This window comes from Hermetia illucens, chromosome 5 (assembly GCF_905115235.1).
Source record: "Hermetia illucens chromosome 5, iHerIll2.2.curated.20191125, whole genome shotgun sequence".
Lineage (NCBI taxonomy): Eukaryota > Metazoa > Arthropoda > Insecta > Diptera > Stratiomyidae > Hermetia > Hermetia illucens.
In genome coordinates, this window is record NC_051853.1 from 39,788,957 (window position 1) to 39,808,852 (window position 19,896).

The window sequence follows — 19,896 nt, forward strand, 5'->3', positions numbered from 1 at the left end:
CGAGGAATACTGCCCTCTACAGAGCACAGCCTCCGTGCCTACTAATGCATCGTGAAATTCACATAAACTGCCGAAAACAATTTCGTGATTTACAGGAGTGAGCCTACGCCAACTCGTCTCGAAGGCAACCCTCACTTGGCGAGTCACCGGCGTTTGGACACTTGCACTACCCGCTGCGTATCATTGAAAATTTATTGCAGGAGGTGAGAGACGAGGACTATCAGATCGCATAAAAGGGCACTCTGAAGACGGCGATCATAACTTCACTCCGCCTCTTCGAATTGACCTGGTTTTTTATTGGTTTTCATAGCGCAACTCAGTCGCTGCAATGCATTGTGGACCCATCTCGTACGGGACTGTTCATTCGCGCGGTGTTATTTGGACGACAGGGTCGTGGCTTCGTAATACCACGATCAACATCTCCAACATCTTCTTTCCAGAGACAGGATGTCTCTCATGAGACTACTCATCAAGCGACTGGGTAACTAAAAAAAGTTATTTTATTGCTGAGTCCACTGAGGACAAAGTGAACAGTACCGGTGACGTGCAATGTTCTAACTGCCAGAACTCCGGGCATACTGTCCAGAACTGCTCGATCGCACACTGACTGGCTGCTGATGCCATTAGTTAATTCAACTACACGCAAGAATACTAAGCTTGTCAAAGTTGATGATTTTTAATATAACTCACTCCGCCATGACAGTTACATCTGAAGGTCAGACAGGTTTGGCGCAATAAAACTAACGCTGATTATAAAGCGTTGCTCTCTCAGATAAATTGTCTGAATATAATAATCCGTGAAAAGGTGACGAAATTCCGTAACAAAGAATTTACCTGCAAACTAGCAGATATTAAACCTGGCCCAAATATGTTTCAACATATAAATAGGCTGAGGGGAGAACACAAATCCCCCAACTTCATTCTCACAAAGAACAAGGAGCCCATCTGCGGTAATGCTGCAAAAGCGAAATTCCTTACAGAATCCTTTCGGCGGCTGGTCAATGCACCTCCTCCTCGAAATAACCCGGTTGTAACTAACGTTTTTCGCAGCGAATCCTTCATCTAAACCCACGAACTCCAGATTTTTTTTTGAATTTATCACAAGTCACAGTTCTCACCAAAAATCTGAATGAAAAAATCAGCTGGGTCTGACTAAATTCCTAATTTGGACAATAGGAATTTTCTTATAGCTTCAATTAGGTTTCTCCTTGTAATTTTTGGTAACTGTATAAACTTGGTTATTTTCGCTCCAATTGAGAAGTAACACAGATAATTGCGATCGGGGAAAAAGATAGTTCTCAGGAACCGTTTTCGGTCCAATCCTATAAAACATTTCCTTTAGATCTATTCACGAGAAAGCTAACAGCTAGAAGCTCAAAGTCGGGAACACCCTAGTGGGCAGATCGAGTTAATAATAATAATAATCGTTGGCCCAACAATCCATATTGGATCAGGGCCTTTAAGTGTGTTAGAGCACTTTATTCAAGATCGTAACGGTACACTACAGTACACTGTAGGAGCGAATGTGGTCAGCATTGCGCTCGCCCGAGATTATTACCCTGATTTGACTCAGGTACTCATTCACACCAGAGTCGACTGGTATTCGACATCCGGTCATGATAAAGAATACCTCTGCCACCAGTGGGATTTGAACCACGACCTTCCACTGCGTTGCGTTGTCGTTGCTGGGTTCGTCGATGTGTTATCAGTCCAGTCTGAGGTTCCTGTTGTGGCTTCATAACAAGTTGTTTTCCGTGTAGGGTTGTCAGCCCTACCCAATCGCCATCCTGGAGGAACTATAGGCGAAATGCTGAGATATACCGACGAGTTATAATGTTAAAGGTTTTTCGAAAAAATGGAAAAACGTCTAAATCCTAATATCCACATTCCTTGGCCCTGAGCATTGACCTAAAGTTCTCTGTTTTTCTTTACTCCTTGTCTGATAGGGGAAGATAGAGATTAAAGCGCATCAATGTTTGTACTTATTGTAAAAAGCAGAATAAGTTAGGATTAAGTGTTTATGCATTAGGTTAGAATTATGTAAGTAATTTTGATCTTTCTCTGGCTCTCCGGCGCTAACCGAATCAAAACAGTGCGTATCATCTGTAGTTGAATTGCATGGTTAGCTATTTTTATTAAATGCTCAATGCCGCGCTCATGTGTAATCGCAACATCTGAGCTACTTATGTTGAACTTACACTGACACCCTTCCTTCTTTTTACGGAGGCAATACTCTCTATATTTCATAGTCAGGAAATACCGTAGTAGAGTGGGAAACCTATAGACGGCACCTCACTGACACTTGAAACAAAAGAAGCATCGGATGAAGATGTGGTCCATAGTGGAGCTGCATTTCAATGATGAGTGAGCAAATTGTTCAAAAGGATCCAACCACAGAGTCATGCAAGCGATCGTCTATGGGACAGTTCGCTGGAGCTGCGCTTAGTGCGGGCACACTTGCATAGGCATTTATCACCACGTTACTGCTTTTGAGATAGCTCTAACTTCGTGATTAATCATAGTCAATCTGAATGGTTATTCTTGCCATTTCCAAGCTAGAATTCCGAGAAAAGTCCCCCTGCCCAGTAAAAGGCAAGTAACAGCACGTTTACAGTTCGCCAAAACTCATTTAAGTTAGGAGACCGAGAAATAGAGAAACATTTTATAGCCTGGCGTGTCCTGACGCCCACCTTATTCTGTCCTTGACCCCAAATGTACTGTAAAACCAGTTAAGCACGGCGATTCAAGCGTTATGGTGTAAGCTTGCTTTTCATTCTATGGTGTAGGCCCAATACATTGAATAAAGTCAACGATGGACCAAAATGTTTATGTGTATATACTGGAAAACATCGTGCTGCCTTATGCCACTGACGAAATGCTGATAAAATGGGTCTTTGAGAAAGACAACGACCCAAAACACATGAGCAGAAAAGCAAAGAAGTGGTTCCAGGGCAATAGGGTGGAGGTGTTGAACTGGTCAGCGCAATCGGCAGATCTCAACCCTATTGAGAATTTAACCAAAATGTTGACTCCTATTTTTCTTTCTTCGCACTGCTGACATTATATTCGACTTTTTTAAACAAAAAAAGGAATTGTGTTTATTTTTCTTTTGAATACCATTACTGGATACTTTTTCTGTTATTTGAAAATAAAAAAGGAATAAAACTTGAATGCCAAGTCAGACTCACAATCATTTGAATTGCCATCCAAAACTCACTGCTGTTATTTTTTTTCGTAGCTTTGTGTCCATGAACTCCCGTTGCCTTCACAGTATAACTTTTTTCTTGGAGATTGGTATTTTGAGCGATTGTCAAGCTTTAACTATTTCCTCAGAAAAGAGAGAGAGACGAAAGAATTAATGAATTTTCCAGTTTTCCGAAGGATAAGAAAGTTGTACTTGCAAACAAATTAACTTTTTAGAATGATTTATTTTTCCATATACTATTTTCTGTTTCATTTCCAGCCAAACTGTTTTGAATAAGTTAAAATACACAATTCAATTATTACACTAGTAGTACTTTCAATTTTGATTTGAAATAAAATCATATAATGCTATAGCGACAGGAAATCAACATTAAATATAAATAAGGCACATGTGACTTTATGTATTTCCATGTATTCTTTCGTTCTTCATATTTTCTCTCATTTATATTGTTTTACCAGAACTATTAGCACTTTTGTATTATTTATAATACATATTCAATTCGGTAAACTAATTGGATTAGTAGAGTTTATGTTTTTGGACTGATTTTCCCGTCTTAATAGCCTTATTTTCAATTTTCATAACCAATGTTTTCAAAATATATGTCCATTATGCATTTGGATGCATTAAATTTTACAGATAATCATATATGCATTGGTTTCTCTCAAATACTTGTTTCCTATTCGCTACCATTTCGCTATTTATATTTACAAGATAAAAACATACGTAGCTTAGCATGTTCTGATATTTGCTTCTGATCGTTTTTACGTTGCTCTAAGAGTAATTTTGGAACATTAACAGTTACATGGAAATCTGCTTCACATAGATTTCCTTCAATCAATATTGAAACATAATTCAGTAGTTTTTTAAAATTTTTAGTCAATATATTATGAATAGCACTCGAGTCTTTACACTATTGATGTGTATTGATGTAAACTTAGCATACCTCAATTTCATCTTGTGTGCTTTACATTTTAGTTCAAATTCTAATTTTGTTACAAATGTTAAATTATCTTCTCATATTAGGATACAAATGCTATTCAATAAATTGCTATGCCCGTTCAAAATGATATTAGTCTCTCCTATCAAGTGTTCGTTTCAATATGCCTAGAGAATTTGCACATCCCACCCGGGGAACGAGTGAACTAATGAGTTACTTTTTCGGTCATGCAAACTATTTGTTATCACCAAATGTTGGTGGCAAAAGTTTCCATAAATATCTTAAGTTGCCAACAGAAGTTGTAAAAAAATACCGAGAATAGTATGTCCCTTTTAGGCGGCAAATATTAAAGTAGAATGCGTGATGAGGATAGCGGTTTATTCTGTGCATCATAGGCTTGGTTAGTTGGGGACAACTAGTTTGGTGTGGGCAGAATTTACTTATTAGGTTGGAAACTATGAAACGGGTGTTTTTGGTTAGTCTGTTTTCAATTGCGACTGAGAGAGGTATATTACAATGTGCGCCCGATATTTTTTTTATAAATTTTACACGCCTAAAAAGGGGACAAAATGTATCAACTGGTCCTCCGGGTTGCGGGTTGGATAGGGCTGACAACCCTACACCGAAAACCGATGTTACGAAGTCACGGAAGGAGCCTCGGATAGGATGGATTTTACAACGACGAACCCGAATGCTGCTGAGCAGTTAGCCGATACCCTGTCCCAATATAGGGCTGATGTAACAGCGTTGCAAGAGATGCGATAGACAGGGACCGGTTTCCTGGAGAAGAGCCAAAAATTTGTTCATGTTTGTGTTCCATTTTAATTTTATATTTCTCCGAAACCAGATGGAAAAAAAACACGATTTACATCTATTTTTTTTTTTTGTATGAGCACAAATTGAATGATACGCAGCTGAAGCTTCGAGAAACATTAATCAAGCTTTCGGAGATGGATCCACCAAAGAAAAAATGCTCGATATTGGTTCAAAAAATTTCGTTCTGGAAATTTGAGCATCGACAATGAGCCTCGAGGAAGACCATCGACCCATATTGATAACGAGGAATTAAGGACGACTGTGGAATCCGATCCAGACACAATTATTCGTAAACTTGGGGCTAAGCTAGGGACTAGCCATACGGCTGGGTTGAAACATCTGCGTGCAATGAACAAAGTAAAAAAGTTGGGCTTAAATATACCGCACGAAGTGACAGAACTGGAGATGGTAGAAATACACCGCCCCAAGGAAAGGTTACGGTTAATAAGCATAGTGGAGGCGGTCGGAGGAAGGACGGAGCCGACATTTGAACACCGATAGAGGAAGGAGATACTGGAATTATCGGACAATCTTAATCAGGAAGAGAGGGATAGTATTATCAGTTGTACCTGGAGTATGGGGATATATTCCTACTCCCTGGGGATAAGTTGTCGTACACGGACTCCTGTTACCGGGCATGGTGCCTGCAAATAAGCCACATTATCGGATACCGCAGGCTCATTGTAATGAATGTAATCGGCAGATGAATAAACTTTTGGAGGACGATATAATTGAGCCAAGTGATAGTCCTTACAACTCCCCATTCATTCTGGTACCGAAGGAGCAGCTAAAGGGCGAGGAAAAAAAACTTTTCGCCTATGTGTCGATTTCCGTGACCTTAACACTAAAGTGGTACCTATGCCATATCCATTGCCACGGATTGATTATATCTTGGATGAACTTGGGAACTAAAGATACTTCTCTACACTTAATTTGGCGCAAGGGTACCACTAAGTGCTTATCGATCAGAAGGATAGGTGTAAAACTGCATTCAATCTCTTGTACCAGCACCTGCAGTTTGGTATTAAAACTGCTTCTGCATTTTTCCAGTCTTTGCTGAACCAGGTTTTGTCAGGCTAACAGGGTATAAAATGCTTCGTATATCTGGATGATGTAGTCGTGTTTGCCAGGGAAGTGTCCGTTCCTGCGAAAGGAGATAACTTACTTGGAGCACGTTTGTTCAGAAAATGGAATTAGACCCGATCTCAAACTGACAGAGAAAGTCCCGACAACCCCCAAGCAGATAAAATCATTCCTTGGGTTGACCAATTATTATAGAAGATTTGTACCCGGTTTTTGCGAATATTGCGGCCCCTATTAATCGCCTGGTGAGACAAAGTGTGAAGTTCGAATGGGATGAAGTATGCGAGAAGGCTTTTGAGAGGTTGAAGAAAGAACTAGTCTCGCCACCTGTCTTGGCGTATCCGCAATCCGATAAGGAATTTACATTGGTGACAGATGCTAGTGGAGAAGCTCTGGGTTCGGTACTAGGACAGGAGGGACGGCCAGTGGAGTATGCGAGTCGTATGTTGAACCCAGCGGAGAGGAATTACTCGACTTTTGAGCGAGAACTCTTGGCACAGAAGCGATTGTTTCAACTCTTCCGAGCGTATGCTATTCCGGCGGCACTGGTCTATTTGGCGGTTAGTAGTGCCGCCTAACATTTCGCCCTGATTAGTGAAAAGGGAATTAGCGAATGTACCCCGATGTTGTCGCCTGTGTTGTGTTGTGGGATGGTGAGTATTTGTATAATAGCACTGACCTCTTGAACATGTTTTCAGGTAATCGTGGGTCGGCAAATGAGAATAGGAAAGTAGGTTAAGGTAGGTCTAGAATAAGCATAAAGAAAAGTTGGTCGATGTTAAAAAGCGAACCCGCGACGTCGGAAAAGGGCGAGAAAAGTCAAATAAAAAAATATATAAATTAAATAAAGGATTTTTAAGTGATATAGTGTAATAAAATGAATTAAGAAATGCAAATAAAGAGTTTTGGTGATTTATGAAGAAGTGAATAATGAAAGTGGAGGTCACGACAATACCCCTGCCAATGCCAAAGGAGTGATCCATTATTCCTTCCTACAACCAGGTAAAACCATGACAGCGGAGTCCTATTGCCGTGAAATTGATGTCATGCATGAGAAACTTGTGAAAAAAGCAATCGGTTCGGTGCAATATTACTGCGAGATAACGCAAGACCACATAAAGCTTCAATCACTGTTGACAAGTTAAATTCTCTAAAATATGAACTGTTATCACATCCTCCATACGAGGTTCGACAATTAAGTAATGAGACTGATTTTATTGCCGCACTTGTGGTAAACCTGCAACCATAGTTAGATACTAGACAGCTACCTCACTCCCCCTTGCCCCTCAAGGGGAGAAATCAGTGCGAGTACACACGATTTCAAATTGTTTTGCCCTTGAGCATGAGCGAGATGTACCGAAAACCCGATCAGCTGTGTTTGACATACCGCCCGGACTTGCCAATGTATTGGTGAGATTGGCAAGTTTTTGCTTATGTATAAGTGAATACGTGAAACAACTTTTTGCTATATGGGTGAGCACGCCGTAGTACCAGAATAGCAAAAGCTCACCGATCTCTCTCTTACCAATACGATTTGACAAAGATTATGCCTTTTGCTTGTTTAGCGTCTCTGATGTGTACAGATAAGCTTCTGCAAGCACATTTGCAAGTGGGGTCATTTTTGTAAGGGTACTGCCTATAGTAGATCTACTGTGCCTGCAACCTTGAAATTCCCTTCCCCGGCATCCTTCCCCTCTCCATTGATATATTCACCATCGCTCTAGCTGGTTTAGTTCGTCTGCTGTGTCGTGTTGAGTAGACGTGTGTTGGTGGTGCTCGTCACGAAAATGGAGAAACGAGCAACGCGTTGCGATAAAATTTTGCGCCAGGTTGGGCGAAACGACTTCGGAAACGTACGCTAAAATTGTGAAAGTGCATGGTGATAGCGCTCTTAGTCGTGCCCATAAAGAGTTTAAGGAGGGGCATGGGGTGCGGACTAACGCGAATGCGTAACGTGTGCACGCCCTAATCCGTGAAGATCGGCGTTTAGCAGTTCGAATATTGGCTTCGGAACTGGGTATGAACTGTGAAACAGTCAGACAAATTTTAATCGACAATTTCGGGGTGAAAAATTTGTGCGCGAAGATGGTTCCAAAGAACCTTTCTGAGGAGCAAAAGCAGCATCGAATGACCGTTGTAGAAAACTATGTGCAACAAGTGGAAAATGATCCCACGCTGCTTAATCGATATATGTGACCTTTTTTTGTTCCCTAGAACAAAATCGTTGGCCAAAGGAACCCATTTTGAGTCAATTACGGACATCCAAGCGGCCATGACGAGGGTACTTGCGGACATCCCAGTCAAAGCGTTCCAGAAATGTTACGCATGGTGGAACACGCGCTGGAATCGCTGTATAGCTGCCAAAGGGAACTACTTTGAAGACGATGGCAGAGTTGTAGAACAAATATACGGTTTTTTTGGAATCAGTCTCATTACTTAATTGTCTCACCTCGTATTCACCAAACATCTCATCGACCGATTATTACCATTTTCGTAATTATGAAAAGTGACAGAGATTGTAAAAGACTTTAAATTGTTTATTAACTTTAAAAATGAAGATTTTTTAAAAAAAGACATTTATGACTTGCAATGGAAATTATTCCGATCAAAAATAATAAATAATGTGGAAATAGCGCTTTTTGATTTTCATTTCTACTCAACACCCATTTCATAGTTTCCAACCGAATAGATATGTATGAACAAAAGTTGGTGATTTGTAGCAGAGTTGTAAATAGTATGAAGGCAAAAGTTGCCAACTTTTTCGGTAGAGACTTATCTTTATGCATCTGACCGAATGTTTTATCAACCGTCAAATCTGACGAGATGGGGATGGGAAAGGGGATCTCCGCCTGGGCGCATAGTTCTTTCGAGGATCTGGAATAGAAATTTCAATGACAAAAAAAGATGATTGGGGCACGCATAATTGACATCCCGAGCCAGGTTTTTCTACATAACTTTCACCTCGGGCTCGGGTTTTCTGCTTACGGCTCTGTCGATCGTAAACAACTAATAAAACGTGACGCCACTGTAAAATAAACTGTACTAAGAACATAGAATAGAGAGAATATTTGATGAAATCTCGGTCATATCTTCTGTCCCCAATTAATAAACGATTGTAGATGTGCGATGTGCAAATAGTCTAATACAAGAACAGTCAAAATTGTAACAAGAAATTGACACTTCTTTATAAGGTTGTGCCTTCTTTGATTTAATTCTTTTGCTTTCAGGTAAGAGTAAATAAAAGCTAAATGCAGCATTATGTGGAAGTTAATTCATCAATTCCTAGTTAGGCTTCTCTTTCATGCCAGCATGAAAGGGATTTTCAGTATTTTGAATGCAGATGCATTTAAACTTTCCGCGCAAGTCATTCCGATCGTGAATGCTTTTTACATTATTGCTTACGCATTGGTGAATCATCTATTTTCGTTTCTTGCTAGGACACCATGCTTAAATTGAAAATTAAACTATTCCATCAAAAAAATGTACAAATTTACAAACTTCGCCAGTAATCAATCAATCAATTTCAGAAGCGATTAACGATTCTGCAGTTTCGTCCCAAGTACCATGAGTCCGGGGTTGAACTCCTTCATAAGCTACCGTTTTTTGGAATGCTTTCATTGAATATTTGTTGGAATCAAAGTTGTATGCATTGCTCCTAACATAATACTGCATCTAATTCACTTAACAAACAATTATGGTTTTATCACGTACATAGTTGTATAGGAAAACTTAGTATTACCTCAAAAATCATAAATGTGCTATCAGCTAGTAAATTGTGATAAGTGCGATAAGTTTCAAACAAAAGTCAGTTCCAACACCATTCTAAAATATGAAATATTTATCTATAAACATTAACAAAAAGCTTCTATGGAACGGAAGATGTATCTTGTTTGTTTACTCTCAAGTTTAAATTCATTTTATCAGCACTAATAGACTAATTTTATGCTTTGCTTTTATATTATCTTTACATTTGTTTTGAGTTATAAAAAATTATTGAGTATAAAAGATTTTTTTTTCATACAATTTCGATAGAATTTTTCGTTTTCTGGTTCTGTCTACAAACTCCTCTTCAATTGAAATTCGCTGCTCTGTCGAACTATAAAGAGAATTCCAGCAATAAATGTTTATTTTTTCAGAAATATATTGAACAAAGAACTTTAAAGTGATATAACGTAAGATGCACTGAACGTAAGTTATAATAAATTAAGCAAGTAACGGATTTGGCTAACGATTGCGTTATTGCTTGAATACAATTGCTTGGGTGCGACACTTTCTCGTTAAACTGTCCAGCGATCAATTGAAACTTTTTGATTTACATGTTTTCAGTTGCTCTAGTATTCTAAGTAGTAAGTAAAATATTGTCGCTTTCGTATAATCACGTTTTAGTCAACAAAAGTTGATATTGATCGATAGAAACTTTACACCTTCGAATATGCCACACCCGATTACAGACTCTGAACAAATAAGTAGGCGATAAACTTTCTTTTAACTTTCAACAGTTGATATACTAAACAGAAATAAAATTGTATAATCCTTAATGTGTAATTATTTGTAGATTAAAAACATAACCGCATTTTACTAAACTCAATTTATTGCCCTCATGTATGTATTTCATTAGCTTTTTAATAGATACAGGCGAAGTCGATCTTTCTGATATTTAAATCGAAACTCAATAATGAGTTTGATGCTAGTGATACGTTTGATTTATATACATTCATATATTTTTTACAATCTTTGTTTCCCCATGATAAGGATTCAATCACAAAATCATCGACTAAGCCTTCCTTCCATTGATATACACCATACAAAGCATCCTTGCGTTTACTTTCATTCAATTTCGCACTGAAAAATTACTTTCCATCAAATCAAATAATAATTATCAAAATTATTGCGCTATATATCATTGAAATGCATTGAATGATTGATTATTTAGGTTATTAAAGTTATTCATGTTATTTGGAAATTGTTGATGCATTGCAGGCATTGCATTGAAATTCCCAAACATTTGATTCTGTGTTGATGGCATTGTTGGTGGAATGTTATTGAAAGTTGGACTGGTCACGGGAGATGGTAAACCACCGATTCCGACAAAACTACCAGTTCCCATGACGGGTGTTTGCATAGTGGGTGCCTTTGTTGGACTTTGTATTTTGAGTTGATTCATGGATGGTGCTGGACCGCTATTTTTATTGTTTTTACTAGATAGTAAATTGTCCAAGTCAATTTTGGTATTGCCTAAATTCGACCAAGTTGCTCCAAGGTTCAACTCTTTCGTTTCATTTGTTGACTTCGAATCGGGAGCATTGTCCATTAGATTGGTTGGTTGTAATAAATTATTGGATGGTTGGAGGATGTTATCTGGAAAAAAATCAAATTATCAATCAATTAAATACTTTCTTTTACGCTTTGTTCTAAATATATTTATAGATTCTTAGAAAATACTGAACACTCTAGGGGCGAATTATCTTGGTTACACGTTTACACACGAAAAATTCCACAAGTTACACGCTTTGAACGAGTAATATACAACAGACTGTTGAAATTATCTAGAACAGTGTGGCGATACGGATATAAGCCCCCATCGTATGGTTTACAGGATGGCAACGAAAAGGCTTCAAGGACCTGTTCGCATTTTCACCATTCCAGCTAGCACGAGACATCATCAGTGATTGACGAGAAATTGCAGAAAATATGTGGGGCAATGAGCGAAAGGAAAGCCCTAGATTTGAATTACATTCCCAACAAAGTCCTAAGTTTGGATGGAATTCGCAACACTGACTAATAATTTAATGTGACTGTACGGCTGAATGTACCGCTGTTGAGTCTCCCTCATTGTATTGCATTCAGGGCCAACACTCGGTTTTACTTCAAAGTGTTGAGACCATTTTGCACCCAGTTAAACCAGCTAAACAAGGTCTGTTGGATTTCTAAAATTTTACTCGCTATGATAATTATTGAAAATGGTATCTCTGAACATGCGTCTGAAGAAACATTGGGAATATTCATATAGTTTGTCTTTAATTTCTGTGTTTGATAACGTTTTATTTCTTTTTTTCGCCTATTTTATTTTTGGATAAATTATCAGCGATTTTATATTGGTGTACCGTTACGGTCTTGAATGAAGTGCGCTAACACACTTCAAGGCCCTGATACAATTGGATTGTTGCGACAACGATTATTATTATAATATTATATTGGTCTCGATGATATTCTGGATGGTAAAGTTAATTCCGATGTAAGGTCAGAAGAGCTGGATTTAAGGCCCGTAATATTTCTCAATGACCTGTGAAGGAACAAAGTTCCAAGAGCCAAACCAACTTGCACGAAGTAAACAGTAAAGAGTCGCGCAACCACTTGAAGCAACTATTTATTTGAGCTGCCCTTAGGTGCTGACGACCGATAAAAGTTCGCCAATTTGAATCTTTTCAGCGTTGGTATAGCTTTGCCTTCGTGGTTAACTACAGTCAACTCAGACTTGAGCATGCTTCGCGACGCTGCCTGCATATAGCTAACAAACAATTCGGAATTCGTAAGGCGAAATCAACTGTCGACGCAATCAGCATGGTAACTGGTTTGGCTCAGGCTACAATACAAGAAGGAAAATGCTGCACAGTAATAACCCTCGACGTAAAAAAAGCGTTTAATAGTGTAAACTGGAAAAAAGTCACTGAGGCACTCGACAAGCTACAGGCCCCGAAATACATTGAACGCATTGTTGTTGAGTTTCTCCTTGGGAGAAGACTTTACTGCGACTCGGACGATGGGCTAAAAATATTCGCGACAACTTGCAATGTGCCACAGGGTTCCCTCCTAGGTCCCTTGCTGTGGCTAGTTATGTATGGTGGAGTGTTGGCGCTACGCCTTCCGGACAATGTGACAACTTTTGGCTTCGACGATGATATCGGAAAAACAGCGGTTGCAAAGCACCAAGACGAGATCGAAATCTACGTAAATGAAGCGATATGGGAGATCAATTCCTGATTGAGAAATTCCGGCCTTTCACGTGCTGAACATAAAACAGAAGTAGTTGTCATCAGCAAGAGAAGAAAGAACACAACTGTGAAAACCAAAGTTGGGGAACAAACAATTTACTCCAGACCATCGCTCAAAAGGACTCTAGACGAGTGGCAGCTCTCGTGGCAAAATGAAATTAGAGGCAGATGGACGCGCGGCTCATCGGCAACTTAGGTGCGTGGCTGAATCGGAAGCATGGTGAGATTGACTAATTTTTAAGTGGGCATGGGAGTTTTCAGTCTTACCTGCAAAAGATTGGAAAGGCGGGGGGATTGTGTGTTTTGCAATGGAGTTGTGGACGACGCCCACCACACTTTTTTTTCTTGTGGAAGGTGGGATGGGGTTCGTCAGCAGCTCTATTTAAACACAGGGGATCTCTCTCCAGACAACATTGTTCAAGAGATGCTGACGACTGCTGACAGGTGGAGCCGTGTTGCCCATTACGTTCGGGCCCTTCTCGTTGGTAAGAAGATAGAACTCGACCGATGGAGGAGCCGGATGGCAGGGGGTTCCTTGAACTGACAGTTCCCTTCCTCCTCTCCCCTCCCGTTGGTGAAAGGAATTCCTTGATTTGAAGGCTTTGCAAGGCGGGAGAGTTCGGGGACTAGCCTGAAGTGATGTGACAAACGGTTCCAGGCTAGCTCTCTGACGAAGGGGGGGTGTTTAGTTGGTAGTCCGACGACGTACCGAACCGGGAGTCCGACACTGTGTACGTAAATGCATTCACCTACCCTAGCCCAAAAAAAAACCATCACTCAAATACTTGGGAGTAATTATTGACAGAAGACTCAACTTCAAAAGACACATTGAGTTCGCCGCAACAAAAGCGTCTTTCATCGCTGCAACGATCTCAAGGATACTACCAAACATTGGTGGGCCAAGACAAAGTCGACGTCTTTTGTTTTCTAGGGTAGTCAAAATCCGTGCTACTCTACGCAGCTCTAGTTTGGACAACTGTTCTGGATAACAAAGTAAACTGCCGAAAATTGGGAATGGCGTATCGGCTAAGTGCACTCCGGGTATGCAGTGCGTATTGGACAACATCAGGAGAAGCAGCATCCCATACATAATGCTCCCTATAGATATCTTGGCGAATGAAGGCCGGCGACTATACGATAAAACGTATGCAGCTGAGGAGTCTAGCGTATTTCGACGGCAGCTGGCACGGTCGGAATCTATTGAAGAAGCCATGGAGAATTAAGCTACGAGTTAACGCAATTGTTAAGTGGACATATCGTGCTTATTTACATCGATCTGGTCACGATGAGTTACCATGCTGCTCAAGATGTGGTAACGTGGCTGAGAATGCGGAGAATGTCATATTTGATTGCCCCAGGTTCACCGCGTACTGAACAAGAATGAAAGCGGTCGCATACAGGCGCTTAACACCCGAAGCATTGTGGAGTTCACGCTGGAGTCAACGGATGTTTGGAACCAGGATGCAAAGGAACTACAAACCATTCACTAACAGCTTAGGCAGGAAGAACTATAACGAAAACAAGGCAGGGAGAGAACCATAATGAGCCGCAGTTAAAAGCTGATCCAGCCCCGCGACGCAATACTTTATAGGAGTTCCGCGGGGAGGGTGGAATGAGAAGGAGGTGGTTTTAGTGAGTAGAAGTGTCACATAACTGCGCAGTAGAAGCCCGCAGTAGGTTTTGAACTTTTCCACCTTTCAGCGCCGAATAAAAAGACAGACAATAAACTGATTTCAATAAGGTTTTTTTTTACACAAAACCTTAAAAATGCATATGCATACATTAACTTGAAAGCGGAAGTGTGAATAATTAAGTATGTACGGAAATATCTGGCGTAGCCGGTGACATGAAATATAGTGAAAAAGTGGTGAAGTCAATGCTCATTTGACATAGCATGTGCTTAATAATTCAAAACTTACAAGTAAATATACAGATAACACAAAACAAAACAAAATAGTAGTCCCTACTGGAAAACTATGAAATGAGAGTTTTTAGGCACCGGTGGACTAGATTGAGCGGCGGGTTTAGAGTAAAGCGCAGTCCTTTCTCGTTGGTAATAACAACCCGAGAAAGCATTACCTTTTACTCGATTTGGGCCTGTGCAAGGACAGTGACTAAAGGCGGGATTGATGAAGAAGACTGTAGGAATGAGGGGACATAGATTGTGGAGCCTAATTGGTAGGAGGAGGGACCTTAATTCAGGGAAGAAGTTAATGTTTACAGAAATCTTATATTGTAGAGGCCAATTGATGTTGACTTTTAATCTAGACTAGGTAAAATATAATGAAAATGTTATCTACACCTGCGCGAGGATTGACTGCTGGAGCATAGGCCCGTGGCGGTTATCCTCTGCGAAAGTCCGGGATAAAAGAGGGAGGAGAGGCGAGACTGTTGGGAGGAGAATTACTGTTCGAGAGGAAGGCCAGCTCTGACACGTGCTCGCCCAACGAGGCGATACGCGTAGCAAGATTTTTTAACTGTGAATTAAGGTGGGATAGCCATTTCTTTAGTCTGACGCGCGACAGTTTGGTCATGTGCGGAATTATGGGACAAATTCCCCGTCAAAGCGCACTTGACAAATTTTGTTGAAGATGAAGCCTCCAAGGATTCTGAAAAAGGGGAAGGAGCAATAGATCTGGATTAGCTTGTAAAGCAAGCCCTTTTTTCAAACTAAATCGAATGCCTTTTCAAGGTCTAAGGTGCAGGCTACGATGCATTGCCTGTTTTCCAGGTGATTGAGGATGTGGCCTTGCAGGTATAGGATAGCCTGCTCCATAAACCTGAGGTTTTCGAAACCGAATTGATTAAGTGGAATGATAGCGTAGTGCAAATTGAGGTGAATTAGTAGGATATATTCGAAGATTTTTCCAATATTGGAAAGAAGAAAGATGGACCGCATATCTTTGAGATTGCCGGAGCACCACATCTTATGGATCCATTAGGAGAGCTGATTTCCAGAATACAGGGAAGTGTCGGTTACTCAGGCAGTTGTTGAAGAGGCTGGCGAAACGTTCGCTGATGATAGACGGACACTTCGGTATGGTGAAGTTGAAGATAACGTCGGGGCCCGATGATTTTTTATTGTTGGACCTGTTGATTGTAAGCTCAACTTTTTCTTGGGAGGTAAAGAAGAAGGCGAACGGGCCGATTCTGACTATATCAGCCGGGCGGCTGGGGGAAAAGGGGTAAAGGTAAAACCCTTTCAAGCTCAACCTTTTATCGTTGGCAGTAGTGGCGATCACCGAGATCCAGATGGGTTCCGCGAGCGATTTGGTTCTGAATAAGTGGCTGAAGTAGTCTACGCAGGAGATATTTTATCCTCAGGGGAGTGGAACTGGAGGTTTCCTATTTTTTTCGGGGAGTAGTTGATGTTGAGAGAAGATTTCCCTTTCAGCCAATTGATTAATTATTGGGAAACTTGTACGCTACGAGATTTGAGAAGTTTCTTGTAGGATACATTAAGGACCTAATAGTTCCATTGATTTTTATTGATCTCGGAGGAGACGGTAGTCAGCATTGCATCTGTTCCATAGCCGATGGAATAATCGTTTTCTGCGCTTCAGTAGTGTGTTTCTGTCGCGGACTAAGAGGAGGATTGAGGGAAAAAGGCTCCCGTATTTGGCTCTTTGATGGAAGCATGTTTGTCAATAGTGTTGTCCAAGGCAGAGTTGAATTTCCGGATGTAAGTGGCTAGCTCCTCATTGAACTGGAATAAGCAATTTGTTCTGAGGAGGACCCAGCACATTGGATAAGTCACGTTTAAAATAGTCCCAGTTTGTCAGATTGAAGGATCTACATTTATACGAATAGTGGAGGGAGGGGAGAATTTGCTGAATTTAAGCCAATAAGCGACTAAAATTTACCTCGGCAACATGTGAGATTATGTTTTACGTTCAAAAGTGGTTACACATCAATAAGCAGAAATTTTCAGTATTTTGAATTTGTCTTTGAAAAGCGAATATTTTAATGAACGTAATGAACATGATAGTCCACAGCAGCTAATCAATCACTCACGTGACAACTTGCGTTTTGATCCATGTCTCACCATAGAACCTTAGAAAGTTACAATAATAAAAATCGAAATTTCAATTCATGATCATTTATTTCCTGCAACGATACAATTCATTCCATCAATATCTGAATACATAACGATAAAACTTTTGTTGCCATTTCTCTGCAATATTCATTCTTTTCTCCACGAATAATTGAACAATTTGTACACTCTTCAAGCCAATTCTTAACTTCAACCATTTCATTGAAAAATTCGTTGCGTAGTATATCTCGTGGTACCGTACACAGCACTGAACCAACCAATTGGAGTACACTTAATCTAACCATTGCGTCTGCACTGAATCGAATGAAAGTGTACATTTCGAATATTTCCTGTGCCATTTGTCGTAAAATAGGTGCGTGCTCAGCACATACAATTATAGCAGTCAAAGTGTTTAAGAAATGCACCAGGAGATCTGAATCGATATTTTGATTGCGCGATTGAGATGTTTTTATTGAAATAATTCGGTCTTTTCGTGCACCTCGTATCAGTGGGAAGAAAAATGAGCCTGCTACAGCCGAGAATCGGTTGACACTTCCTTGTGGTTGATGAATGTCGTTTGATCTTTTCGAAAAATAGTAGCGTGTTTTCAGTTTGATTCTGTCACGAATAATTCGTTTGGCTTCTTTCAATCGGATATTCTCTTCTTCTTTGAGGAGTTTTCGAACAGTTTTTTTAGTGGGCCTCGCCGGTGGTTCTGGTGTTGGCTCCTGACTACCAGAGAGAGCCTTAGCTGTTTGAGCCAGTATGGTGAGCATAGTCATTCGCAACGCAATCGAATAGCTTCCGTCATCTGAATGAAATTCTTTGCACAAATATTCTGCACATTCTTTGGGATATATGGTAGAAATGGTAACACAATTGATGCATTTTAATTCCTCGAAGGCACCTTCGAAATAAAATTTCTTTTGAAGAGTTAGGAACAGACTTAAGAGCTCAATAGCTAACGTAGTATCGTTGCTGGCTAGTTGTTCTTTGATGAGTGTTGTCGAGCATTCCAAACTGCTTTGAAACACATCAGGGTCATCAGTGGAAATCAGAGCATCTCTTAGATCTTGCAAAAATCGAGCTCGTTTTTCCATTATAATTGGAATGTCGTTGGACATATCATATGGTACTAAGTCGTCATCTGAGTCAAGTAATTCCTCACTTTCCATAGGCTCTTGGATATTATTTGTTATGTTAGGCTGTGTACCATCTTCTTCTGTGCACTTAATTGGTTGCACAACGGGTTTTTCAAAAGTTATTTCATATTCTGATAAATCTGTTCGGAAAAACTCTTCTATTATACTTTCAAAGTTATTCGAGTCATCGGTTGAAAATTCTTTGGGTAGAGTACTCAAAAACGTTTCACTAACCTTCAAACTGTTAAGGGTATCAAGTAACTCCTTACTAGCATCATCCAATGTCACGTACTCAAATTTCAACTTTTCAACCTTGGGATCGGTTTCCAAGAGCCCGATTATAATTTCTGCGGTTAACATTCCAAGTTGTCTAATGTTTATATTGGACGACTCCAAATGATGCTTCAAGCCATCGAACAACTTCTTTTTCACCTCAAACCTTTCAGAATCGACTAGTTTCAACTGTGCCATGAGATTCAAATGTTGCACTGTCGATATAACTAATTTGGTTACGTAGATGTGCTGTTGCATGCTACCTTTATGCGTAGCGCTTTTATTAGACCAATTGTTAAGCAATTCAAACAGCAAATTTATCAGCGTCTTCTTCTCAAATTCTTGAGTGGCTTGTCCTGATGCGGTTGCGATATATTCTATTAACTTCGTAACATGCCGATTTTCTGTCAAAACGGATAAAAGCGGCAAATTTTCTGTTATGCAATATTTCCAGCTTTGTGACTTGAATATTGATGAATCGATGACATCGAAAAGCATTATGTCGCCTTCAAGCATCAGCATAGTGACGGGTTGCATAGCGTTGCGGTCCAATAGAGCAAACACTTCATTTATTGACTTCTTTTGAAATTCATCCCGAGTCAAATGTGACAATATTCGCAATGCTGAAGTCAAATCAGATTTCAGTACTACGTGATAGTTGATAATAATTCGGCTCAAAATCTGGGCTAAATATTTAAATTCAAAATATTTTCCGCCATGAATTTGATTGGCTTTTGAAATGAAGTAGAGAGACTTTATGAATTGTTGTGTTAACAACCGACCGTATTTCTTTGGCAGAAATATTGTAGGAGTTTCAGTTTGAAATGCGTTAGCGACTTTATTCGGCAAGCTAATGAGGAGCTGTAGTAATTGGTCTTTCAACTGTTGTTTTGCGATATTCGATATATCCATTTTGGTGGGATCGCAAAAATGTTGAGAGCTCATTTCAACGAAAACAGAAGCTAGACGTGATTCGTGGTAAACAACTGAAGTTAATAAGTCAACGCATCCTGGCGTTTTCCTATTGATGAGATTCAATAAATTTGAAATACTTTCAAAAACGAATCTACAATTATGATCGATTTGATACAGGTCAAAGATCGGTTTAGACCATTTCCCATCATACACAGGCCATGAAGAATTAAATCTGCTGCCGATTTCGTCCAATATACTTCGATAGTCGGTGTCTGCAAAGTTAGTCCAGTCATAAAGGTCCGTGTCTACTCCTAACAATTTTTCGGGAGTGCTTGGTCCTGGTAAATACTTTAAAATGTCCAAAACGGTGTTTTCGATTTTCACGATGTCCTTTTCCGATGTAATGTTATCGTTTTGTTTCATTATCGTCCGAAATTGTTCGATAGCATTCAGGAGGTGTTTCGAATACGATCCGTCCTTCGATGATGCAGCTGGAAAGG

At 39.9% G+C, this 19,896-nt stretch overlaps 1 protein-coding gene across 3 annotated transcripts in view; it reads right to left on the bottom strand.

Annotated features, from left to right (window-relative positions):
* Positions 1-17,129: 17,129 nt before the first annotated feature.
* Positions 17,130-19,896, bottom strand: part of LOC119658449 (telomere length regulation protein TEL2 homolog) — a 43,592-nt gene continuing 40,825 nt past the window's right edge. For all 3 annotated transcript variants that reach the window (XM_038065854.1, XM_038065853.1, XM_038065855.1), the window contains exon 7: positions 17,130-19,887. In XM_038065854.1, the coding sequence (XP_037921782.1) occupies positions 17,156-19,887 (2,732 nt within the window). In that variant the 3' untranslated portion in view covers positions 17,130-17,155. The remainder of the gene's footprint in view (positions 19,888-19,896) is intronic.